This window comes from Phacochoerus africanus, chromosome 3 (genome assembly GCF_016906955.1).
Source record: "Phacochoerus africanus isolate WHEZ1 chromosome 3, ROS_Pafr_v1, whole genome shotgun sequence".
Taxonomy (NCBI): Eukaryota; Metazoa; Chordata; class Mammalia; order Artiodactyla; family Suidae; genus Phacochoerus; species Phacochoerus africanus.
Window position 1 is genome coordinate 166,472,433 of NC_062546.1, and position 27,962 is coordinate 166,500,394.

General features: G+C 40.1%; 1 protein-coding gene across 6 annotated transcripts in view; it reads right to left on the minus strand.

Moving 5' to 3' along the window:
• Positions 1 to 27,962, minus strand: part of ANKRD44 (ankyrin repeat domain 44) — a 343,478-nt gene that overhangs the window by 79,347 nt on the left and 236,169 nt on the right. For all 6 annotated transcript variants that reach the window (XR_007134051.1, XM_047773137.1, XM_047773138.1 and 3 more), the window contains exons 11-16: positions 23,514 to 23,596; positions 22,269 to 22,332; positions 20,213 to 20,281; positions 18,958 to 19,098; positions 17,232 to 17,312; positions 12,843 to 12,954 (exon numbers count right to left, since the gene is read on the minus strand). Coding sequence is in view for 5 of the 6 variants with exons in the window: in XM_047773137.1 (XP_047629093.1) it covers positions 12,843 to 12,954; positions 17,232 to 17,312; positions 18,958 to 19,098; positions 20,213 to 20,281; positions 22,269 to 22,332; positions 23,514 to 23,596 (550 nt within the window). In the remaining variant the exon portion in view is untranslated. The remainder of the gene's footprint in view (positions 1 to 12,842; positions 12,955 to 17,231; positions 17,313 to 18,957; positions 19,099 to 20,212; positions 20,282 to 22,268; positions 22,333 to 23,513; positions 23,597 to 27,962) is intronic.

The window sequence follows — 27,962 nt, forward strand, 5'->3', positions numbered from 1 at the left end:
ATCTGTTGAGTTTTGAAAACTCCCTATATATTCTAGATCCTAGTCCTTTGTCAGACATGTGATTTACAAATATCTTCTCCCAACCTCCAGCTTAATTTTCATTCTCTTAATAGGGTCTTTCTTTTTTTTTTTTTTTGTCTTTTTGCTATTTCTTGGACCGCTCCCGCGGCATATGGAGGCTCTCAGGCTGGGGGTCGAATCGAAACTGTAGCTGCTGGCCTACGCCAGAGCCACAGCAACACAGGATCCGAGCCGCATCTGCAACCTACACCACAGCTCACGGCAACGCCGGATCGTTAACCCACTGAGCAAGGGCAGGGACCGAACCCGAAACCTCATGGTTCCTAGTCGGATTCGTTAAACACTGCGCCACCACGGGAACTCCAATAGGGTCTTTCACAGAGCAAAAGTTTTTAATTTTGATATAGTCCAATTTATCAAGTTTAAAACAAACAAACAAACAACAACAGCAAAAAACTGGTACCAAGAACTCTTTGCCTAGTCTTCAGATCCTGAAGATTTTTTCCCTGTTTTAAATCTGTGATCCATTTTGACTTCACTTTTGTGTAAGGTGTGAGATGTAAGATTCATTTTTGTTTGCCTATGCTGTCCAATTGCTATAGCATTGTTGGTTAAAAACTCTACCTTTTCTCTATTGAATGGCTTTTGCACTTTGGCAAAAATCAGTTGGGCATATTTGTGTGGGTCTAGGTCTGGGTTGCCTATTCTGTTCCACTGATCTATGGATCTACCCCTCTGCCAACACTGTAGCTACACAGTAAATCTTGAAATTGGGTAGACTGATTTCACCCACTTCATTTTTCTTTTTCAAAACTGAAAAAACTATTCAAGTTCCTTTGCCTTTCCACGTAAATTTTAGAAAAATATCACCTCTGTTATTACAAACAAAAACCAAAACCTGCTGTTATTTTGAAAGGAATTTCATTAAACCTACAGATTAATTTGGGGAGAACTGACATCTTTATTATGCTGAGTATTCCAATCCATGAACACAGTCTCTCCATTTTTTTTTTTTAGATCTTCATTGATTTCTTTCATCAGCATTTTATAGTTTTCAGCATACAAGTCCCATATTTTATTTGTTTGCAGTTGTAAATAATACTGTATTTTTAATTTAATGTCCACATGTTCATTTCTAGTATACTGAAATGTTATGGATTTTAGTATATTTATCTGTATCCTGTGGCCTTGCTGAAATCACTTAAAAGTTCTAGGAGTTTCTTCTTGATTCCTTGGTATTGTCTATCTAGACAATCGTGTCATCGGCAAAGAGGAAAAGCTTTATTTTTTCCTTTCTGGTCTTTTTGCCTTTTACTGGCTTTCCCTGCCTTAATGCTCTGGGTAGAACTTCCAGCACAATGTCAAATAAGAGTAGTGAAAGCAGACATCCCTGCCTTCTTCCTGATTTTAGAGGAAAACATTTAGTCTTTCACCAATAAGTACAGCGTTAGCTGCCCTTTATTAAGTAGTTAAATGCTCCTTACCAAGTTGAAGTTCCCCTCCATTCCTTTTTTTCTGAGAGTTTAAAAAAAAAAAATGGTGACTGGGTATTGAATTTTGTCAAACATTTTTTTCTACACTTTGATATAAGAAGGGGATTTTTCTTCTTTAGCCTCGTAACATGATAAATTACACTGACTTTTTCAAATATCAAAATAGGCTTTCCCTATAATAAATGTCACTTGGTTATGGTATATAATTCTCTCTATATATTACTGAAGTCTATGTGTTAATATTTAAGGAACTTTTGCATCTATATATATTTCTCCTTTTTGTATGTCCTTTGTCTGGTTTTGGTATCATGGTATTAGCTTCAGATGTGAATTAAAAAGTGTTCCCTTCTCTTCTCCTTTTCAGAAGAGATTGCATAAAATTCCTGTTAATTCTTCCTTAAATATTTGGTGGAACTCTCTAGTGAAATCAGCTGGATCTGGAGATTTCTTGGGGAGAGTTTTTAAGCTCAACTTTTAAAATAGTTATAGGGTTATGCAAATGAACTTATATACAAAACAGAAATACACCCAGACATAAAAAAGATATTTATGGTCACCAAAGGGGAAGTGGGGGAGGGATAACACTTGGGATTAACAAATACATACTACCATTAAAAAAAACAGAGAAGCAATAAGGACCTACTGTTTAGCACAGGGAAATAATTCATTATTTTGTAATAACCTACACAGGAAAAGAAACTTAGAAAAAAATATATATAATTTTGCCGACACCTGAAACTAACATGACATCATAAGTCAACTACACGTCAATAAAAAATAAATAACATAAAATGATACTGCCAAGTGAAAAAAAATAGTAATAGAGCTATTCAAATGATCATACTTCATATCAGTAAGCTGTAGTAGTTTGTATTTTTGGATAAATCGGTCCATTTCACCTAAGTTGTCAATTTATGTGGGCAGAGTTATTCATAACATTCCTTAATTATCTGTTTGAAGTCTGCAATCGATTATTTCCATTATTTTCTGTTTTCAATGTTATATATTTATGCTCTATTACTTCCTTTTTCTGCTTATTTTGAGTTTATTTTGGTCTTTTTTTGTAGATTCTTGAGATGGAAACAGATTACTGACTTGAGACTTCTCTTTTCTAATGTAAGCATTTAGTGCTACTAATATTTTTGGCACTAATTTGTATCCCCAAATTTTGATTTTCTCTATTTTCATTTTCATTCAGTTCAGTGTGGTTTTTGGGATTTCCCTTAAGACATTCCCTTTGACCTATGAACTACTTAGAAGTCTGTTAATTTCCATGTACTAAAGATTTTCCTGGTATCTTTCTGTCACTGATTTCCAGTTTTATTTCACTGTTATGGGAGAGCACACCATGTATGACTCCAATTCTTTCACTTTTGTTGAGATCTGCTTTATGGCTCAGAATATCAAGGGCACTTACAAATATATATTCTATTGTTGTTGTGTGGAATGTTCCATAAATGTTGATTAGATCATCTTGGCTGATGCTATTACTGACGTTTTCTATATGCTTGATAATTTTCTGTCTAGTTGTTCTATCAATTGTTGAGATAGAGGCACTAACATCTCCAATGGTAACTGTGGATTTCTCTGTGTTTTTTTTTTTTTTTTCAGTTATATAGTGCAGCTCTGTCGTTTAGGGGATACACATTTAGGACACTCTGCCTGACTGAGTTCCACTCTTTATTGACCTGCTTTCCTGATAGCTTTCTCCCTGGGGTCCATCTCCAGCTGGACTGCCTTCCTACCCTGCTCAGGCCTGCCTATGGGTCCGTAACTGAGTAGGAGGAAAAGAAGGAAGGAGGGAAGGAAAGAAGGAATGAAGGGAGGGAGGGAGGAGGGGGGAGGAAGGAGGGATGAAAGGTCACGTTAACTTTTTTCCTTCATGCTAACATTTCAGTTACACTCTCTTGAGGAAGTCTTCCTTTCTCCTACATCACTGAGCCCTCAGAAGCTCCCAAATCAGAAGCAATGTTTCCTCTTCTTCAAAACACTTAGTGCTGACTGGCCCATCTAGCAGAAATTACAATATGTGTGTGTGTGTGTGTGTGTGTGTGCGTGCGTGCGTGTGTGTGTGTGATTTTAATTTTGGAGAAGCCTTCATACCAATATGGTGCATTAATATAGCTTTTTAGATCTTAAAGAAAAAAAAAATAAAAGAGAGGTTGCAATAAAATTTGGAGTTGGTATTGGGAAGTAATCAATCTAAAGAAAGGGCCAAGCCCTATCAAAAAAGGGGCAGAAGATCTAAACAGTTCTCCAAAGAAGACATACAGATGGCCAAGAAACACATGAAAAGATGTTCAACATCACTCATTATTCAAAAAATGCAAATCAAAACCACTCTGAGGTACCACCTTACACCAGCCAGAATGGCCATCATCCAAAAGTCTACAAACAATAAGTGCTGGAGAAGGTGTGGAGAAAAAGGAACACTAGTACACTGTTGGTGGGATTATAAATTGGTGCAACCACTGTGGAAAGCAGTATGGAGATTCCTCAGAAAACTAAACATAGAACTACCATTTGATCCAGCAATCCCATTCCTGGGCATCTACCCAGAGAAAACCACGACTCTCAAAGACACATGTACTCTGATGTTCATTGCAGCACTATTTACAATAGCCAAGACATGGAAACAACCTAAATGTCCATCGACATAGGAATGGATCAAGAGGATGTGGTACATATACACAGTGGAATATTACTCAGTCATTAAAAAGAATGAAATACTAGCATTTTTTGTAACATGGATGGACCTAGAAACTATCATGCTAAGTGAAGTCAGCCATACAATGAGACACCAACATCCAATGCTTTCACTGACATGTGGAATCCTAAAAAAAGGACAGACTGAATTTCTTTGCAGAACAGATGCTGACTCACAGACATTGAAAAACTTATGGTCTCCGGAGGAGACAGTTTGGGGGGTGGGGGGATGTGCCTGGGCTGTGGGATGGAAATCCTGTGAAATCAGATTGTTATGATCAATATACAACTACAGATGTGATAAATTCATTTGAGTAATAAAAAAATTTAAAAAAAAAGAAAAGGCCAAGCCACAAAAAAGTACATTTTCATTTTCTCTCTCGCCTATGATTCTGCGAAATACCTTCCTAACAAGACAGTCACCGTAATATTTATAAACTAGCATTTAATTTATGTTTTATCACTAAGTCAAGCATTATCATTCACAAGTGTAATTTATTTGTTCAACGAGTTGGTACCTGATAAGTACTTGGCATTGCTAGAACCTATGTCTTAAAAAGTAGATAGCTAAAGTCACGTATATTTAAAGAATAATAGCGTCTTTTTCTTAAGAGCTGAGTGTTACTCTTCTATCAAACAATGACTAAGTGTGTGACTTTGTGTTGAACCAGTGAGTCATAGAGTCTAATCAAATAGTAATTTTATTCTCCTTTTCCTATGCCTGATATAATCTTTATTAGGCCACCTCAGATAAAATCTCCGACAAATAACAAAAAAAGTTCTCCAGGCATTTTAGTCACAAACATAACTTCATGCCAGAAACTAAAAAGTCTGTTCCCGTGTAGTAACCAAACTCTGAACACTGACGTTGAAGTTTCTCTCTGCCTCCCCCCGTGGGGAAGGAGACAAGGCTGATTTCTCTCTTCCCAGACTAGGACTTCTCCTCCTTTCCCCTCTTGGTGGCCTCTGCCTCCCCCAGAACTGAAGAAGAGAGGGGAAAGGATGACATGGGGGGACAGGGACAATGATCTTACTAGCTGGTACTGTTCTGGCAAAGTGCCTCTGCCTGGGTCAGACGTTTAAAACTGTCTCTTAGATGCGTATTTAGATTCTCCAACAACTTCCCAACTTTTCTGATTGAATGCCCCCCTCTTCCCCAGATCCTGCATCTCCCCCCACTTCCAGGCAGTCTCCTTGAATAGCATCCAACTCCAGGCCAGCTCTAACCCTTGGCTCACATTTGTACATTGGGAAACATACACTCTTGACCTATGGTTGGAGGAGTAGAGTATTTCTCAATCACAGCCCTCTTTTTATTTCACTTCCCGTCAAGCAAGCTCTGATCAGAGCCATTCAGTCTACATTTACCACATGCCAGTCCATTCAGCCCCTAAATTGTGTGGGACACATATCAGATGTCCAAGCAATCTCCTTGAAGCTTCTCTCACTGGGCTTGGGGTCAGGAGAAAGCATCCTTTCCCCCCTGCTGAGGAAGAAAGGGAGTGGTGGTGGGATTTGAAGCAGAATTGTCTTTAAAGAAATCTGATCTCTGGTCTCTGAATCTTAAATGGGCAAGAGGGCCATGGGTTAAAAATAAGAATCAGATTTTGACATGTGGGGCAATGGCTCCACAGTCCTGGGCCCTTGACTGAAGGTAAAACTGAAATTGTTAAAAATAAATAAATAAATAAATGAACAAACAAACAAAATCCTACTTTTTTTTTTTGTCTTTTTAGGGCCGCACCCGCAACATATGGAGGTTCCCAGGCTAGCAGTCTAATGGGAGTACAGCTGCCAGCCTACACCACAGCCACAGCAATGCCAGATCCGAGCCATGTCTCCGACCTACACCACAGCTCACGGCAACACCAGATCCTTAACCTACTAAGCAAGGCCAGGGATTGAACCCACAACCTCATGGTTCCTAGTCGGATTCGTTTCCACTGTGCCATGACAGGAACTCCTGAAATTGTCTATTTTAGTACATCCTATTGAATGGTTCCTTCATCAATTGCCAAATTCATTCATGGTAAAGCAAGTTTTTTCTTTTTCCCTCTATTACAAACAAACAAATGCAACATTTTGTCACAAAATACTGTCTATTCTATTGTGCTAAACACAGACTCACATTCATACTCCGATTCAAAATTTGTGGGCTTACATTTTTATTCATAGCAGTGAGTAGGCTGCCAACAGCTTCAAAATAGCTGTCTTCTCTCCCTTAATGAGAGTTTCCCTTAAGATTTTATGCTTCTCTTCAACTGAATTAACTAGAAGAGAAAACAAGCCTAGCATTGTTGAAGTTTCCACTGCCCACCGGGAGTCTGCCTGCCGAGAGGTCATGTACCCTCCCAGGTCCATCTCTTCGCAGTACCTCTGGGGACAGAAAAAAAGCCATCAGAGACTTATTTGGGGCTGTGATTCAAGTTCACTGGGTTTTCATATTGTCTCCGACTTACTGCTAAGTAGCTCCCCCCCTTTTATAACCTCTCTTCTATATCCCCCTTTCTTAGTCTTGAGAAGTTTAATTAGACATTGCCAGTGTAAGCACATCTTTTTTTTTTTTTTTGGTCTTTTTGCCTTTTCTAGGGCCACTTCCCATGGCATATGGAGGTTCCCAGGCTAGGGGTCTAATCAGAGCTGTAGACGCTGGCCTATGCCAGAGCCGCAGCAATGCGGGATCCGAGCTGCATCTGCACCTACACACAGGTCACAGCAACACCGGATCCTTAACCCACTGAGCAAGGTCAGGGATCGAACCCGCAGCCTCTTGGTTCCTAGTCGGATTCGTTAACCATTGTGCCACGACAGAAACTCCCAGTGTAAGTACATCTTAAACAGAGCCAGGTGGTAATAGCTTCCTAAAGTCCTGTGACAAACACAAGAAGCATTTAAAAGCAGTGTCATTTCAGTGTTCCGTTGCCTAAGATATAGTTGTCTTCAGAGAATCCCAGAAACTCCTGGAACATACATGCAGGGGCATTTGTCACCCCCCTATACTCTCGCAGTTGAAATGCAAGTCAGCTCATAGCAGTGAAAGGAGAAGGTCCCAGGGAAGCAGCCAAATTCTGAGTGATTTGGCATGGTAAAATCTTGGACTGAATTTAATCAGGGGCCTAGAGTTTTCAAACAATCTCTTGAAATTTCTGTAGGCAATTTATGTAATTACATTGGCACATACATTTTTCTATTTCAATAACAAAGCCACAAAGATCTTTCTTTCACAGACAAGTCTTTAACGTCATAAAAGAAAGAGAGTATGCCCACATAAACTCACAAATTCCAAATAGGGGCATGACTCTGATTTTTCTCTCTGCAGTCAGTAAGAATGCATTCCAGATAAAGGAAAAGGGAGGCATGGGCTCTTCTTTGCCAACTCCCTTCCTCCACTCCACAAAAGTCTTACTCAGACACAAAATGCTTTACTAGCCAAGTCTTCTCCATTCCACTTTGATATTTTGATCCGAACTGAATATGACTGGTCACAGCTCCGCATATATTTGTGGGCAGAATTTCTGCTTGCGCACACAGAACATACATCTTTGATCAAGACCAGCTGAGAACACTGACCCAAGTAGGCAGACCTGGCAGAATTCTGAACCTTGGCTATTCTATCAAGGCTAAGGGGTGCATCCTACCTTCTAGATGTTTTTTGCTCATGGAATGACACCAAGACAACTTTAAGGGAAAGAAAAAGAAAACAACCACCTCTTTTTGATTATAGCAAAAATAGTCTGAACACACAGTATGGTTTATAAATTCTAAGCTGGTGATCACAAGCAGGAGCCACAAACTATGGATGCCAAATAAACATACACTAAGTTAGGAGTTCCCGTTGTGGCTCAGTGGTAATGAACCTGACTAGTATCCATGAGGACAAGGGTTCGATCCCTGGCCTTGCTCAGTGGATTAAGGAGCGGACATTGCTGTGATCTGTGGTGTAGGTTGCAGACGCAGCTGGGATATGGTGTTGCTGTGGCCATGGTGTGGGCCGGCAGCTGTAGCTCTGATTCGACCCCTAGCCTGGGAACTTCCATATGCTGCAGGTGCGGCCCTGAAAAGCAAAGCAAAACAAACAAAAAAACACTAAGTGAACTGTCATAGTTAAATAAAATATGCATGAAAACTGATGATATATATTTAATGATATGCATAATCATAGTAATTGCTCTCTGGGAAAAGAGGCAAAAAGACAAATTTTACCAACCTCACAACTGGCTGCCTCTGATGGCCACTGGTCCTCTTTAATCCCATTCCAGCTCCCAAACGACAAGACCCTGGTGTGGTACGGAAGGCCCGGGGCCCACAAATACTCATTTACTCTTTCCACTCCTTCCACAGGCCAAAAACAGAAGACTTAGCGATGTGACGGAAAGAAAGGTCTCCAGGCATACTTTTTTGCTCAAGAGGCTCAAGTAAGCCTTTGAGATTTTCCAGAACCATGTCTTTCATTGTCATAATCCCAGCCCCTCACACAGAATCAGGACCAGCTTGTTAAAAGGATAACCCCTAGGAGGACGAGGGTGTTTGCGTCACAAGATGAGGGAGAAGACAGGCACTGCGGTGGTGAGTCTTAGACATGTACCTCCTAGTGTGTATTGGTTGTCTGGTCTGCTTTCCTAGCATTTCACACCTAAAGAGATGGGAGTTTTAAGGAATATGGGGGTTTTGTGGTCTTAGTGAAAGAGAGCATTTAAATTAGAAAAGATGTCCCTCAAAAAGCCCAATTCTAGTACCAAGAACAAGCTTAATTCTCCACCCAAGGGCAAAAACTTTTTCTCTTTTCTTTTCTTTTCTTTTCTTTCTTCCTTCCTTCCTTTCTTTCTTTCCTTTCTTTCTTTCTTTTTCTTTCTTTCTTTCTCTTTCTTTCTCTCTCTCTCTCTCTCCCTCCCTCCCTCTCTCCCCCTCCCTCTCTTCCTCCCTTTCTCCCTTCATCTATATGAGATGACATATATTAACTAAATTTACTGTGGTATTCATTTCATAATATGTGTAAGTCAAGTCACCATGCTATATACCTTGACATTATATGGTGCTGTGTGTCAAGTATAACTCAATATAGCCAAAAGAAAAAAAAATTACATGGCATAAAATATGCAAAAATCCTGGCATGTGATGAACATACAATAAACCTCATTGGTGGTGGGCCCACCCACACCCAAAACCATTCACAGTTGAGTGAGCTAGCCATGGGGATAAGATACCTGCACTGGTCTATCTGTATGGTGTCACTCCCCAGAGAGAGCCCAGGATGGTATTTTGTTTTGATTGGGAGGTAGCAGGGTATAAGAATGTTTATAGCCTGCTTAGGATCTTTGCTTAGTAGAGGAACTTCAGGATGCATTCCAAAATGGAAATACATAGAACCTTCTATCCAACTATAATAGAAAGAACAATTTCCAGTCCATCTGTATTAAATGATCCACTGAGGTTCTTTCCTAAAAGCAAACAATGGTGACATTTACGCCAATTTATATTGGTAATCGGGTCCTTTTCAGTTGACAGCACAAATTAAGATCAATTAATACCTCCCCTCCCCCTACCTGCTTCTGAATGTCCTATAATTACAAGAAGCATCATCTCTTTGTAAACCACACTGAGCAAGTGTTATCTAATCGAAGGAGTAATTTCATTATGAGACAGAACTTGGGAAACCTTCTTGTGGACAGAAAGTCTTTTTGTTTGATAACAGAAAAAATGGCCTGAAAGGCTTTCCTGAAAGATGTAAATAATGTGCAATGCATTACTTACATAGAAAGGTGTTACAAGATAATCATTCTCAGAGTTATTAGACTATGGGATTAAAGATAATTCAACAAAGCATTTTAAAGCAGCATAAGTTAGCAAGACTGTAATAACAAACTTTGAAATAAAAGTTCATATGTCCAATTATGACATATGGTTTTCATAGAGAAAATCAATTAAAGACAGCTGTGTCTTAAGGACCCTCTGGAATGCAGGCTTATGTGGGTAGTTACAGTTATACTGTTATACTCTCACTTGCCACTGAACACAGGCACACGCGCATGCACACACACGTGCGCGTGCACACACACAGGTGTGCACACTTTGTGAGGAGGCTTTCTTTTGTGGCATCTAAACACAAATGCTATTTGCTAATAGGTCTCAAAGGTGTAGAAGGCAGAAGTGACATTGCTTTATACCTTAACCAAGTCCTGCCAAGGTTTTGCCCCATGTTGAGAAGCCTTGGGTGGTGAAAGCGCTCTGACCAGCGCTGGAAGGCAACATGGTGTGGTAAACATTATTTTTGTTCTAATCTGGACTCCTGATTCATGGTCCCACTTCTTCCATTGACCAGAGCTAGAACTTTGGACAACCACAGTGAAGGCCCCTGTGGTTTGGTTTGCTCACCTGTAAGATGAGAGTTTGCCCTTGGCCTCTTGTGATTGCACAATAAAATCCATCTCATAAAAGGCTTTGGAGGAGTTCCCCGGTGGGCTGGCAGTTGGAAATTTAGCCTTATCCCTGCTGTGGCTGGGGCTTGGTCCCAGACCTGGAAACTTCTGCATGCTGCGGTGTAGTCCCCTCCACCTCCCCACAACAAAAGGCTGTGGAAATTACTAGCTTCCTACATCTTCTTCTGGAACTGAGTGATTCTGAAATAGTCTTTGACACTTTTCCCTTTGAAAGGTGGAGTCTGTTTCACCTTTCCAGGTTTTGTGACCGCAGCAATGAAGAGAAGCAGGAGACATGACCCTGCGTGAATTTCAAAGCTAGACCATTAAAGGTAATACGGTCTCTCTTTCTTTCACTTGCTCTCTCACTCTCACTCCCTCCCACTCTCTCCCAGAGCAGATGCCTTTGGTCCCTCAGCCACGATGGAAGATATCCAGCCAGTCTGAAAACACCATGCTGGAGAAAAGGACATACAGAAACCACATGGAGACAGAGAGGCCCAAGGGATGTCAGCGATTCAAATCTTCCCACCTGGATGATTGACATATGAGAGAAGAAGCCTTTGAGATCACGCCAGTCCTGGACACTGTCTGTCATCCCATAGGTGAGTAACTAGAACTTTTGACTAAGACACTCCTAAATTCCTGATTCACAGTGAGGGAGAAAAAATGATTACCGTTGTTTTAAGCCACTAACTTTTAGGACGATTTGTAATGCAGCTACTGTAACTGGAAGAGGGCATGGCAGCAGAATTTACTGGAATTGATTCCACAATGGAATCAAAACTAGGGGAGAAAAATGTCACGCCCTAAAGTCAAATAAGGAAAATGTAGGCATCCCCAAGAACCTCAGAAGAAGACTTGGAAGTCTTCAAGAGCGATAAAGATAGGTCCACCTTCACCCATAAATGCCACTAAAAAACACCATCAGAATAATCACCTTTTAATTTCCAAACTGGCTGACCTTTATGAACATTTTCCTACATTCATAGTTAAAAGAAACATAGCAAGAATCATCCTAAGTAGAACCATTTAAAACCAAGCAAGCAAGGCCAAAGGTAAAGAAACTCACTGGGGCGTCACTAAATCATTTCTGTGTAGCTGCTGACACCACTGCTCACAGGCTTTCTGCCTCGTGCCTTTTTCAATAAACTGTGCAGCAGATGAGGTGCAAAGGTTTCCCCAAACACACTTTCAATTAACTCTGAAAAGGAAGATTTCTCCTTTAAAAGGACAAGGAAAAATGTTGGAATCCAGTAAGGAAGAGAGTCCTCTGGAAGAGAGAGAGTGAGTTGGGATACCCTAGGTATCCTAGTGAAGCTGAACTAAGGGTGATACTCGGGAGATGGCAAACGATGGGCTGCAGGCAGGATTCAGCCACAAACACATATTTTTTTTTTCCTATCCCGCTTAGTTTTCAAAACAGGAGGTTTCACATAAAAAGTCTATATTTGAAGCGTCTCTTCTTGAAACACTAGAGTTCTAGCAAACCTGGGTATGCAGCACCACCCAGTCTCAATCAACTGCAGCTGACTAGTGGTTTCTCCCCTCAGACAAAATATTCCCTAATAGCCACAATCCCCACCACTCCCTATTGTCCTGTACTTGGGTTCGCTTCACTTGTTTATTTTATACTCTGTCCCTACAGACATTTAAGTTTGCATTGCAACCTATACCAGACCCCAAATCAAGTGTTTTTTGGTCACTATAAATTTGAAATTTGGGGGTGGTTTAGAAATTCCAGTAAATTCTGCTGCCATGCCCTCGCCAATTTCTTTCCCTAAACTACAAATGTTGGACTGTGACAAACCCATATGCCTAACAGTTATGTAAGTCATCTTATGACACCGATATTGAATGCTGGGGTGCTGTGACTCTGGAAATATATATATCCTGAGCTTATTAACTGATACATCCAAACAATCGCCAAAAAACAAACTGTGTCCATACAGAGGTTTAATATTCCTTGTTCAAGTTAACGTGGAAAAGAGTCAATGTTAGCTCTGAGATTAGGATGACAGGAATGGAATAAAGAGGTCTACACATGGTAAAGGGAAACCATTTAATCACTTACCAGAGAATATCTTCCAGCGGATTTCTAGTAGGGACTTAATTAGGCAGTGAGGGTATTTGCTAAGAGACTAGTATTTTCAGGCTTGGGTATATATGTGTGTTAGAGAAAACAAAACAAGACAAAACAGCTTACCAATTCCAGACATTGTCTGTGGCCATAGGCAGCAGCATAATGAATGCTATTGTAACCTTCCTTGTCCCGGATAGATGGATTTGCATCATTCTGAAGCAGAAACTCTAGGCATCTGAAAGTAAAAAGATGAGATGTTATTTTAGAAAATATCTCTGGACCAAAAGGGACAATTAATGTAAATGTTCTCTGATCAATGTTTCACAAAGTAGTTTGGGACTTGAAGTATTTCTTTAAAAATCCTATAGCAATGAGGTTTTATGTGTGTTTTCTGCAGCTATCTTTACTTTAGCTTAAAAAAGCCACTCTCAAATTCAGGAAAGGCTTTAGGAACAAGAGGGTAATTAAGTTTTTTCCCTTCTCATCTTAAGGTACGGAACCTGCCTGTCATCAAGATTACTGAATAATAAGTTTTAGGGCTCCACGTTCAAAAGGCAAGTTCTTAGCATAATAAAGAAGTGGTCAGGGCACTGCAACGGGATAAACCTCAAGAGAAGGGGTTTATTTTTAACCTCCTATTGGAGACGCTGAGATAAAAAGGTTGGAAAATGAAACGTAAAAAAAGTAAGAAGATGACAGAAAGAACCGAAGAATAACCTGAACAATGAAAAGATGAAAGGAATTTTTAAAATAGAAAAGATGAATTCAGTCACCACCTCTACAGAAAGAGGCTTAAACTATGCCATCAGTAATATAGACGAGAATAAAATAATAAATAGTGAATCTTAAAAAACTTTTTTTCTGACAGAGTGGTAATTTTCCTGAGGAAAAAAACAAACAAAAAAACACCATGTTTGCAAGAGATTAAAGGAAGAGACGTGGGTCCCCCTTCACCAAAGAGCCCTGACTCTAAGACACAGCACTTGGGGATGAGATGAAATGTGTTTTGTTCAAAGTCTGTTGCATAAGGCACAATCTTGGGTCAAAGAGGGAAGAATGAGACAAGGAGCGTTGCTCCCTAAGTTCAGTTTTATTTCTGTGACAGTGGGACAAACATGTCTTTACGAGGCCAGGCTGATTCAATGTCATACGCAAATCGAAACTATAAGATGCTAAATAGAAGCCTGCACATTAAATAAGAACGCCAATGGAAAATTTTTATAGTGGACTCAGAAACCTTCAAATGATATTTCCCCATCTTTTGGCATAAGGCCGAAGGAGTAAATAAACCTTGCATAGAGACGCATATTAAAGTAGACATTCTAATTTTTAGAAAAACTGACGAAAGAGAAAAAAATTTTTTTTGGTTCTTTTTTTATGATTTTTATTTTTTCCATTATAGTCGATTTACAGTGTTCTCTCAATTTCTACTATACAGCAAAGTGACCCAGTCATATGTATATACATGACCCAATATTTATATATGTATGTGTGTGTGTGTATATATATGTATTCTTTTTCTCTCATTATTTTTTGAGAGAGCATTTCTTCATTTTGAAAGATATTTTTGCTTGTTCTCGAACTCTGATTAATAGTCTTTTTAGCACTTTGAATATGTTACTCCATTGTCTTCTAGCTTGCTGAAAGAGAAAATTTTAAAACCAAATACCTATATGTCCCATGATTTATCCACAACATGCTCCACAATAAATCAAACTATAATCGGAGTCCTGATATATCATGCTGTCTTTGGTGATTTGTACCTTAAAAGGAAGTCTTCTTAAAAAATTTTTGTAATTAAATGCCCGTGGACCGAATCCCAGGTGTGACTCATTTTAAACTGCATTTGGCTCTTGAAATAAAATCACTCAATAGGAACAGCATTCTAGTGGACACACAACCCCTAGCTTCTGAAAGGATTAAGTTTAATATGTAATTTGGAAAACACTGGGAAAACTCCCAGAGAGCTATTTAATGGAGAATAGAGATGAACTATAGCTGTCGACAGGACTCTTAGAAATAAAAACAATACTATGGAATTTGAATACTCTCTACATTGTTTTTAAGGGAATGTGAATTCCAGTTTTTTTTTCTTTCTTTTTTGTTTATTTGTTTGTTTTTCAGGGCCGCGCTGGCGTAATATGGAGGTAGGTTCCCAGGCTGGAGGTCAAATCAGAGCCACAGCTGCCGGCCTACACCACATCCACAGCAACGCAGGGTCCAAGCTGCATCTACAACCTACACCACAGCTCATAGTAACGCCAGATCCTTAACCCACTGAGCAAGGCCAGGGATGGAACCTGTGTCCTCATGGATGCTAGTTAGATTCATTAACCACTGAGCCATGATGGGAACTCCTGAATTCCAGTTTTAACTGGGAATGCTTTGCCTTTTCTCTTGCCCTGACTAGCAAATTTGACACCTAAGCTGCAAAATCAAGAGGTGCGCATTAGGTCAGCGACCTCTGTGGACAAGGGGAGTAGCTGTTCATCGCATATGGAGCTCTCAGGCAGGCTGGTCCCCTCCTGCCCTGCCTCTCCTGATCCCTCCCTCTCCATCAGCTGTCCTAGTGCTGCTCTGGCCCAGGGCAAGCTTGCATTTTGCTGGAGAAGGGAGCATTTGCTAAGGTGGTGTAAAATTCTACAATCTTCGAATATCCTTCTTTTAATTTTAGAGTATTAGGGCAAAATCTTGGTTATTCTGTTTTACTCACAGCTGTGTTTCCTGTCCCCACCCTGCTAGCAGTCAAGGTTATGTCCCCACAACCTGCACTGGGGCCTCACTCTAACCACACTCCACTGCAGTGGTCTGGACACAGGAGGAAAGCCCAGTGGATGGTGGGAAGACCAGAATGGAAACAAGCACTCAAGTCACAGAGACACTGGCTCCTCTGACAACAGGAGGAGAGAAGAACCAAGTTGAGGACTGTGTGTGTGCAGACCCTCAGCGCTCTATATCCACTGGGTCTCATGGGGAAGGACGCAACGTGGGGGCACTGGTCACTCATGCATTCATTCATTCATTCAACAAACAGTTACTGATCACCAGCTACCTGCTGGGCACTATACTGGGCATGGTGACTTCCCAGGCAGGAAGGACTGTGGGAGGACAAAATACGAGAGTGTCCCATGGCTCAACAGCCCTGAGTGCTGGCAGGCACCATCACAGTAACAGCTAAGCCTCTGTCAGATGTGGAGAGGGGAGGGTGGGATGAGGTGGGACAGAGCTGCTGCCTGCAGGGAGCAGGGGGCTGTGTGTAAGTTGATGAGTGTGTGTGTTGGGGAAGGAGGAGAGGGTGTGTTTCACAGGGAAATCTCAAAATATGTATTTATAGCATCTATTCAATAGTTATCCCCAGGTAACAAAAGGAGAGCCTGAAACCGGACACGGCCCTGTGGGGTTCCTGGGCGCAGGGGCCTTTCTGTGTCCCCCATTTCTTGCTCTTAGGAAATGGGCCTTGTTCAGCCACCATGACCTTCCCTGAGTTCCTAGGGACAGGTTCTGTAAGTTGCTGATCAGGGAAGGGAAGAACAGTCAAGCAACAATAGTACAGCCTTGGGGCAGGGTCCTGGTCCCCTCTCAAGAAATACACATAATAATATGGGCATCTTATACACCTAAGAGAAAAGTTATATTCCTTTTGCTTCTTTTAGAAATGAATACTTGAAAACTGAACAACTAAGAGTCCTTCCTTGTCCTTCTCCCTGACTTAACTGTACCCTAAATACAATCACCTGTAAACTAAAGATTAGGCACCCTGAGCATCATTGCCTGTGGGTAAAAGATTATTAGCACATGATGTTTTTCAGGAACTTTCCTAGTTTGTTCTAGTCTCTGATCAATATGTCCTTTTTGCAAATATGGTTATTCGAGGCAATAACCCAGAAGACCACCATCACGAACATCTCCTGACTCCAGCTTTGATGACTAAGATTCCCCCAAACAAAGAAGAATGCATGTTTGTCCCAATCCTGATTCCTATCTGAAAACCTGTTTTTCTCCTTTTTACTACAAAACTCCTTGCAATTTTTTCTAAATGCGGGGGGGGGGGGGGTGGCTCACAGTCTTTAAAAGCATTAGCCTGCTGTGACCCTCTTTTGGCTGGCAAAGCAATAAAGCTATTTTTTAATCCTTTACCCCAAACTCTATCTCTGCTTTTCAATTCGGCACCAGCAGACAGAGGCCGAATTTTGGCAACAAGCTTAAGGCCTTGAAGGAGGCTTTATATGTCTCCTGAGGCATATGATACACAGCAGAGTGAGAAATGATATTTAAGACACCTGGTCCTAAAAATTGCTGACCAGTCACAGGGATGGTCACGGCAAAGGTTTCAATTTTAGAAAGAGTTACTTGTAGGAAAATAGCATAATTGAAGGATATATTAAAAGAACGGTTTCTTCTAAAGGCAAGACCCCAGGTGAAACCCCAAAATAGTCAGGCTGGGCCATGTGGCAACTCAGAGCAGCAGACAAAACATCAGTAACTACTCCCCGTGCTTGAGAAGGAACTTACAGTGCAGCTTCCTTTTCCTTCAGCTCTCTGGCTCTTTCAAGTTCTTCTGAATTTTCATGGGCGTTTCCTAAGAGAGTCTTACTTCTCAGCATAAGGGAAAGAAAAAAATTTACAATTAATGGCACTTTTGCTAATGATCTTGGTGCAATTTACATCTTAAGTTTTTCCCTAACCCAAAAGAAAAAAGCACTACTGATTCTTCACAGAGAACGCACATGGGTCTCTCCAAGGCCATCCAGCAAATCTCTTTTCTCCCAAGAAATCCACTCGAGAACATGACTTTCCTAAAGCTTCTACGCAGGTATCAGTGATTAAGACAGCAATCAAGTTCCCACCCTTCCAGAAATATCCTAAACTCCCCAAGTAAAGAGAAGTGACTTAGCTTAACCTTCGCTGACTCCAACCACATTCCTTGCTGCCTCCTTGTCAGTTCAGCATCTCATTTATCCAAGAATGGATTCCTAGTCACCCCTCATCTACCAGAGCAACTCTTCACTGTCCAGGATTCTTTTTCTAGCCCTTGACAGACAAAGTATATGTGTGTCCCACCCCCTGTTCTATCCCAAGTGAACAGCATACAGCGTCTGGCACACAGTAGATGCTCAAGAAATGTTTGTTGAATTAATAACACGTGTGGTTGTGGGATCCTGAGGTTCCATTGGACTTTCCAGCAGCATATGAATATGAAGAGGAAAAACTAGCAGTGTTTTCCAAACTGTGACAATACAGATCATAATCCATTAGTGAATTATGAAATCAATTTTGTGGGTTGCAGTCAGGAGGGGTTTTTTTTAATGAAATGAAAGAGAAAAATATCAGAATACACCATACATAGTAGAGCAAATCTGATTTTATGAAGTCTTTTGTTTCCATTTTCCACACACACATGTAAAAAACATATATGTGAGTGTATGTACTGGGTCATGAAGTCAATTGTATTGCTTAGTGTGGGACACTGTCTAAAATGTTTGATAACCAATGCTCTACAAGAAAAGGAGTTAGCACTGACCCAGAAGCACCTCCATAGCCCAGGGCAGCAAATAACTCAACAGTTCCCCAAACAGGGTCACTAGAAAGTATTGCTATGAAGGAAGCCCCATCCTCAAGTCTTTGAGAACAATCTCCCAACTGTGGGCACCTCTCCCCCCAACTTTTCCCCTCAAACTGATTTACTTATTTCTGCTAACCATTCCTAGCCACCTGGATCCAAACATGATCAGGACAACCAATATCTTTTCCTACAGCTCTCGAAGGAGCATTCACCTCCAGATTTGGAACGATAGTGCCTGTTTTACAAATACTGATGCAGCATTTGAAGGCTCCTGGGATTATGCATAGATGGATACTTTTGACACAAGACGTATTTATTAACCAATGGTTTACAGCAAATGAAGCATGTAAGTGGTGATGATGAAAACTGCAGTATGTGACAAAATAAATTACGACAGATTTTGAATGAACTGAAAACCCGGGCTTGACAGCTCCACTTGGCATTCAAGCCACAGAACAGAGAAGAGAAGTAATTGTGCAGTGACACGCACTAATCGAACATAAGGAGAGCAGAATGGGAAACCTGGGGTTCGGGATGAAGCAATTCTAACTCCTTTGGGTCTGGGTGAGGGAGATTCTTCACTCACAGTCTCTGTGAGGCAGTATGAAGACAATTGAGCAAACCCTCCCTCCCACCGCCCACCCTGAGAAGAAACAGGAGCAAGGCTTTCTTTACTTTCTATCCATGTCTGATGCAGCAGCATAGTGCAAAGCAGTACGGCCCCAGTCATCTGTTTCATTAACACTGGCCCCTGTGGTCACTAATGTCTCAATACAGTGGAAATGACAATTCGCAGCTGCATAGTGCAGAGGAGTCCTGAAAAACAAACAGCAATTTACGATTTTATCCCATCTGAAAAACAGAACCCCATCATCAGCCTTAACACCAACAGCAGTATTCCAGGAGTGTGGAAAGCTCTTAGGCTCTCAGAGCGTGGAGGCCAAGGGCTACACCCTTCTCTGATGTTGTAAGTTGCAAGCGAGGCTACAAAGACAGTGGCCTCAGACAAGGCCACCCACCTGTGGATCTCTCCTTTTCCATCCCTAGTGCCTCTCCTGGTTCGGGTCTACATTTACTGCTCCTTTGGACCTCTGCCATACCATTCTTCTTGGTCTCTTTTGCTCTAATCCAGTTTCCATCTAACTTCTGCTTGGCATGAAGAGCTGGATTTTCTAAGGTCCAAGAACCTACACATGACAATCCTGTACTAAAACCTTCAGTCTTCCCTAGTGAACAAAGCTTTGATTTTTCCGTTTGGGATGGAAGACCTCCCCAAGATAGACCCTGGTCTATCTTTACACAGTCTCTCTCTTCTTGCCTAGGTAAGTCCAATGCTGTTTCCAACTAAATGACCTGAGGTTTTGTCCATCATGCCCTCACTTCCTCTACTTCTTCACATGTGGTTTTCTTCCCTCTACCACCTGGTATTAAGGCATGATTCAGATACACAGGGGACAATTCAGGTAAGAAAAATTCTATGGCCCATTCCAATAGCCAAAGAGACTACTGGTGTTGTGTGTGTGTTTCATGTTTTAAATGTGTCTAAAGATTTATCCCCAATGAAATGTTCAATGAATATAATAAAATGCTCCACATCTTGTGACCAAATTCTGGGTTGGAAGGGCTACAAACAGAATTTTCTAAACTGTGTCCATGTATGAGATTATGTATTTTATAGATATAATCTTCCAAGTGGATAAATATATATATGGGCACTTCTAAACAGAAGCTGGGAGAGGAGATGTTTTGCTTGTGGCTTGTGCCTGCTTTGCTGGTGTTTCATTTTGCTGCAAGAAGGGATTTCCTTCTGAGGATGGAATCTCCCCAGCCAGCTTCCCCGTTTACCATTTCAACAGAACGCAATTTCCAGATGGACTGCTCCCCACTCCTTTCATTTAAGCACTTGAAGCAGAGTTCCCTGTTTACATACCTCCCGCACTTGTCCTTTTTATGGAAATCTGCTCCGCTGCTCTGCAAGAGTTTTATACATTCCACATTACTAGAAAGACAGGGAAAACATCATTAAGATGGTAGAGGCCAACCGCTGGGCTATCTTCAGAAAGATCTGTTTTCTGCAGCGTGCAGGCCCAGATGAAATGAGAGCTCTAGCTTTAAATTCTGCTGACACAAAAATAACCTGAACAGATTAGAGTAATGCCATATCATAAGGATCTAAAGTTCCTGTTACAATTCCTTTTTCAAAGCGAATACATCAATACATTAAAGGGCTTAATGGAACCTTTTCAATCCCATGACTAAAGAATTTAATGATTATTACAGGGTTAAACCTTTCAGTGATGGTTTCATCATTTGTCCTCAAATTCTCTTTCAAAACCATCAAGAGTTTAGGACACAACTCCTTGGCTCTATAATAATTTCTTGTCACCTTTAAACGATGAGCCTGAATGGATGAGCGTTACCTTTTATCACAGCAGAATGGATTCCCTATGATAACCATTTGTGACCCAGACTCTCCTTAATGGAAAATAAAACAGCTGCATTTCCCTGTCTTGGTAATCTAGGTAAATGAATGTGCGAACCAAGGCTGAAAATGATGTAATGGAGCGTAGTGATCCTCCAAAGCCTCTTTGTCATTTGTAGAAGCAATAAATCATGTTTAGTAGAGAGAAAAGGACCCACCGAAGTGAATTTTCCTATTGAAGGGCATATAGCTAAATATTAATCCTAATAGGAGTTTCAGACATGCATCCAAAATGGTTTGTTGCCACTTTCTGTAAAGATCTGATACACATTTTTTTTAAATGAGGGCATCCATCATTTTTCTAAACCTGGGATGCTAAGAAGTGACCTAGGATTTATTATTTTGTTATTGTTTAAATAAGAAAACTGACTTTATTAATGATAAATGTGAGCAGGGCTCTCCCCACCCCACCTCCACCTTTATAGCCACTTTTCTAAGAGAACTAGCTGTTTAAGTCATAAAATATAAGAACTTTCTGAGATGATTATGTGTTGGTATAAAACATCGATTGATGGAAAGCACCTGTCTCTTACTGATTGAAGTCAAAGGATCAAAGACAGAGACAGATCCAAGTAGGACGGCTCAGGAAGCTCATATAATTTGGGGGACTGGGGTAAGAAGGAGGAGGTTCTTTTAAAAAAATAATACCAAAATTATGAATATAAAACTAGATATATACTTTGGAAGGGACCCATGCAAATAAGGAGCCCTAAAGCTTCACAGTCAATCCACTTCTGTTGAATAGGTAATGCCTTTGGTCATATACACATGACACGTGGAGAAGCACTGCCACTCCTTACAAACTAGGAAACTGATTGAGAACCAGCACTTTACCCAAACAAAGCCATCTCGGAGAAGCCATGTTTGGTCAATGTGTGGTCATATATCAACAATATACTGATCAGAATCTTAATCTAACCACCGACATAAGAAGGAGTATCTGATGAAAAATTCTCTTTACAACTCGGAAAAAAAAAAAAAGCAAGGATTAAATCACTTCTTGCCCATCCCTTGGTTTTTCTTGACTTTTGTGCATTTATCATTATAAGAACTTAAAAATCAGTTTCGAAATGAGGACCAAATGTCTGTGAATGAACATGAATTAACTCAATCTTTGGATTCCCCTGATCGTTACCCACTTTCCAGCAACAAAAGAGGAAAAACTTCAAAACAAATCTCAAATTATTTTATTTTGGTGGAGGGGGTACCAAGTAAGAATATATTCTATAGGCTAAAGACCTACAATTTAAAATAAGAAGGAAACAAAAAGACAGCAAGAGACGAGAAAACAAAAGAAAAAATATTTCCTATGTGAAACAGGCTAACAATTTTTCTTTGAAAACACAAACCCTTGAGTAACCTGAAAAGTCAACATAGTGATATCTGGTACTGGTAGAAATGGTTCTTACCCTTTTTACTAAAGAAGTTGTCTTTCACAGACAACTTAAGTCGATTATGATGAATTAAGTCCATGAGAGAAGAACTAAAATTGCTAACTACTTACCCTCCTGCAGCAGCAGCATGAAGGCACGTTCTTCCAAATTTATCTGGGGTGTCTATTTCAAAGCCTGCAGACAGCACGTGCTCATTACTAAACAAGGATACTATGCTATACTTTTGTCCTAGTTAAACCACAAGAAACATTGCAGAGACAGAAAAATCAGTTAGTAGAAAAACCAGAACGCAAGCCATTGTAGTCAGAAAGAAGTTGTCATGGAAACGAATGGTAACTGCTCAAGCTTGGCAATTTTATAGGAAGAACAGTGAAGTCGAGAAGAATTTATTTTCACATTCAGCCCTGGGTGAACTACAGCCCCATATTTCAATCCCAGGATAGAAATTTATGAAACCAATTTGAGATAAGTAGGGCAATAGACAGGCAGACAGAACACATGGAAAAAACATGGAAGGCAAAGGATTAATCGTTAACATGCTGGAAGAGGTATTTTCTAAAGTGTATTATTAGCTCTCAGTTGGTTTAAGATTTGGGGAACATGCTTTCATGCAGGGATTATTTTTAAACATGCCAAAAGCAGCGAAAGCAGAATCAACCATAGGTAAAGAACTTAAAGGGGGAAAAAATGCCTCTGGGATATCTGCTGAATTAATTCGTAAACAATCTTTGCCTTACAGATCTCTATCACCTTTGCAAGCCAGGAACTTCTTAATACAGGGAGGTTGGCAGAAGCAGTGATAAGAAAGATTAGCAAAGCTCCAAACCAGAAAGAATTTCTTGGTTCCAAATAGGCCCGCATTGAAAAAAATAAAAATGAAACCTGGTTGGAGGGGTATCAACCACAGAGATTTTTCAGAGCCCACGGAGTGGGGTGGTAATTTGACATTTTCTACGATTGAAACGTTAGGGGGTTTGGCCTTTTTACTTTGTGGAAAAATATGAAATGTTATGCCACCAGTTTAAGCCTCAAAGATGTTTTCTCCTTCTGTTACAAACTTCCCGTGAGCTACGGCCATCCCTGTCTGCCTCTCCCTCTGGTTCACCCAAGCTTTAACTTGATAAACAGACAGGACCCTCATTCTGGGGCAGGAAGACTGACATTCAAACAGCTTCCACACCACAAACTTCTGGGAGCTGTCACATGCAGTTAGCTGTGGACACAGCTCATCCTGCCACGTCGGGTAATGGATGACACGAAGCACAGGCAGCCACTCACTCCGACCAGACACCTGAAGCCACACGGCTCATTTACAGGACACATTAAGCCTCATCCGTGATAATGGAATTACTTACCCGATGACAATAACTTTCTGCAGCAGTCAGAGTGAGCATTGAGGGCAGCTAAATGTAAGGGGAACATGCTATGGATTCCACACCTGAGGAGGGAACAAACAGAGCCGTTCATGGTAACAGATCTCAGGATCCACGCAGAAGGGCGATGACCTTTCTAGAAGTTCTCTGATGAAAATGAAATCCAGGAGATCTTGCTTAGGGACTCCTGGCAGAAATCATTATGCCATCATTTCAACCTTAAAATAATAAAATCCTAGACCTAAACCACAATTAAAGGCACATAACAATAGGAACATATATTTTTCAGAAAACCTTTCACATAAACAGTGACTCAGCATTGAAGTGACATTTTTCTTTCTTGATTTTTTATCCCATTCATTCATTCAATCTATTCAATGCTTTACAAGCAGCAGCTACTATGCCAATTGCTGGAGACAACAAGAAGTTGATAAACTCTCAACTTTGAAAAGCAACCTGTTTATTCCTTGAGTTGGATAAACAAGTAATTATTATTGACCTATTATGTGGCGCCAAGCACTTTGCTAAGAGTTAATAATGGCTGTATTATTGAAAACAAATTTTTAGATGAGAATAAAAACTAATGTTTATTTTTGGCAAGTAAAACTTCATCCTCCTAACAGCCTTTTATACTACACATTAACCCACATCAGACTACCAGCTACAAAATAACTAACATTATCTTGCATATATTTTATAAATCTAGCTTATTTTTCCCTAACGCTATTATAGAAAGAATCTAGAATAGGACTTTTTAGACTGATCCTCCGCCGTAACACAGTCCCTAAAATGATCCCTTGAGGGACAGGCAGCCTTCCAATGGCAGTGCTTTTTGCCTCTAGAATTAAATCCCCCTTCTTCCTGCCTGTCACTTCTCAAACAAGGACCCAAAGTCGCGTGCCAAATTGTAGTTCATAATAAACAGCATCATCGGGAGGTTCCCGTGTACTTAGAAGTATTTATAACATTAGTGAGCATTTTCCACACTTCATTTAACTCAAATAGTATATTTCAGACTGTGTAAATCCTCTGAAGACCGCAGGAAGGACGAGACCATATATATTTACATCTGCAGCACGAATCACCTGAGTTTTTCCCCTGGCACAAAGAGGCCCATTCCCAGAGTCTATACTGAATAAAAAAAAATACCTATGACTTGAATTTGTTAAGCTTCAGATACATGAATTTTATTTGCTCTCTCAAAAGTTATTATGATGTGCACGAGTGTGTGAAAGCCTATAGAATATTCACAGATAATTCAGGGTATTCAGCATTCTGCAAAATCCACGTCTGCCAGCAATTAACCACCTCTCTCTTTTCCTGAAAACTTCTATTTGTTGGTGTTTTTGTTCGGTCTTCCCTCTGTTTGCTTTCCTTTCCCTATATGGAGATTTCCAGCCCAGTGTATATAATGGCTGGCATCCATCAAGAGATGCAATTTGCCCATCTTCCAGGCAGTGTCATGCGGAGAACTGCTTGTAATTGCCTCTCTCATCATTTACAAAAAAAAAAAAAAATTCTGAAAAGCAATTGCATCAGTGACAACCTTGAAACTCATGAAAAGGAGGAGGGAGGATTGGGGGATGGGAGAGAAGCTTTTTATTTATGCTGCTATTTATATTGCTCCCTCCTGATGCCAATGAAACATACTCATTTTTTTCAGATGTATAGCATATTTTAAAAGCTCTTTACCAAATGGAACTTCAAGCTAATATGACTTTTACCTAACCATTTCGTTTGGGGGACTTAAGGCAAAAATCTATGATTAAATATTTCTGGATATTTGCATGAAGAAATGGATAGAATATTTTCTAGGATGGCTGTGAGTCCCTGTAAGAATAAGCCTAAGAAATGGATTTTTCAAGATTTCTTTGAGTCTTCCTCATTCATTATATATAGACATTTATATACACAAATATATAATATGTATGAAAAATATTTTTAGTATTTTTAATATTTGAATTTCTAGTACAGACTCATAGTATGTATCAGATAATATATCTTTATATTAAATAATACAGTGAACTAGAGAAAAAAGCATCAAACTCTATTAGAAAACAATTAAGAAAAACATAAAAATATGATAGTTTAGTAACATCAGTATTATAACATATTCCATAGACTTGACTGTCAATACTTCTAACCAACCTTACTATTTAACACCATCGTCTTTAGATAATTTGTCACTCTCTACATTACCTAAAGATTTCATTTTTTTCCCCACTGCTACTTATAAACCTGAGGAGGTAAGAGAGGCAGAACTCTAAAAGACCTAGGAATAATTCTCTTTGATATATATTTTTTATTCCACAGTTAATAAAAAGTCACTACCTCATAGATTTCAAAAATACATTAATTTACACTCAAGTACTATTGGCATTTGAACTTGAATATAATGCTATGGTTCAAAAAGAAAATAAATAAATATCAGGCCAAGATGAGAAAGAAAATAAAAGTAGAATTCAAAATCTCTGAATCACTTCAGAAATGATTCATGTATTTCAAAATAAAATTTCCCCTTTATTGTTATGAAATAAAACTGCTTATAAGGGAAGGATCGTAAAACCTCAGGAAACAGGATTTGGCTGTCTTAGTCAAATAGAAGCATCACTCTGACTTCAGGTATACATCCAGGAAGATCACGAAACAAAGATGTCAGATAACAGTAAACTTAACAGTGCATAAATTACAGGGAAGGGGAGACCAATTGCAGTTAATTTGCTACATTTATTTGACCAGTCATAAAATTAATGGAACACATTTCTATTAACTATTTCTAATTTAGCTGTTAGCTGGCGTCTCCTACCCAGTTATTTCAGGATAAATGAGGTCAGAATAAACTGTAGAGAGCCGTCAGAAGTGAGGAAAGGGCTGCTGCACCATTAGAGTATATCAGTCCTTTTAAGCATCCCCTTGGCATCGGGGAGACATGGCCACCCCTTTCTACATCCAGTCTTTTCTGGAGCCTTCCTTTAGGACACATGGTAAAAAAAAAAAAAAAAAGACACTGTGGTTATGGGGAAGGGGTCAGAATCTTTGGGTTCCAGCCCTAGCTTTGCCATGAGCTAGATATTTGGTCTCTGGCAAGTACATAATAGTTCGATCACCTGGAAAACAAAGATAATAACAGTATCAACCTTTTTTTTTTTTTTTAATCTTTTCAGGGCTGCACCTGTGGCATATAGAGGTTCCCAGGCTAGGAGTCTAAATCAGAGCTGTAGCTGCTGGCAACACCGGATCCTTAACCCACTGAGCGAGGCCAGGGATCGAACCCACGACCTCATGGTTCCTAGTTGGATTCATTTCCGCTGCACCACAATGGGAGCTCCAGTATCAATCTTATAGAGCGATTGGAAGGGCCAACTGAGATAATGCCTGTAAAGTGTTAATAGAGCATCTGGCCCATGGTTAAGCCTTCACCATACATGTTAGTAGCATTATTGCCCTCACAATTAATATTATCTTAATTGGATAATTGGTAGTCTATGAGTTTGAAGTTGTAATCAGGTCCTTAAAATCATGTGTGTGATTCCTTAAATGCCAAAAATGAAGGGTGATCAGTTAGCATTTCTGCTATGTTTCAAAATCGTTTACAACACTTCTCAAATTCCCCCAGGGAAGGTGGGATTGGTTTAGTTTTGCCCATCAAGAGAGTGAGACAAAAAATTTAATGATTTTTAATCATCAAATGATTTTAGGATTCTTACTCAACCGATCACACCAAACCATAAAATCAATTGCTTATTAATTTTGTCAATATGACTCCAAGTATTTATCATACACCCCCAAGTTATGGGCACTCATTATAACTTACAACAATGAGGCCTGGTCCTTGCTGTTTGCAACCTACATACATTTTCAGTGGTTCCTTTTGAATCAAGTTCAAATACTCTAGCATGGCTTACCAGGCTCCTTCTGTATCCTTCTATTGCTTAATCTATGTGTATTCTAGAATCTCTGTGAATTTCTGTCCATTCCTCCTGGAGAGGCCAGGCTCTGTGTTACTCTAGTTTTTCCCACGCAGGTGCCTCCACCTGAAACCAATGCCATTCTCCTCTGCTAGCAGCAGTGTTTCTCAAACTAGTCAGTGCATCTCTGGGTGGGGGGGGGGGGGTTGGGTTGCTAGAAATATTCTTGGGCTTTTAAAAGTTCTCTGTGAGAATTTTTTTTTTATTTCCCCAATACATTATTTTTTTCTACTGTACAGCATGGTGACCCAGTTACACATACATGTACACATTCTTTTTTTCTCACATTATCATGCTCCATCATAAGTGACTAGACATAGTTCCCAGTGCTACACAGCAGCATCTCATTGCTAATCCATTCCAAAGGCAATAGTCTGCATCTATCAACCCCAAGCTCCCCATCCATTCCCCCCCCCCGCCCCCGGCAACCACAAGTCTATTCCCCAAGTCCATGATTTCCTTT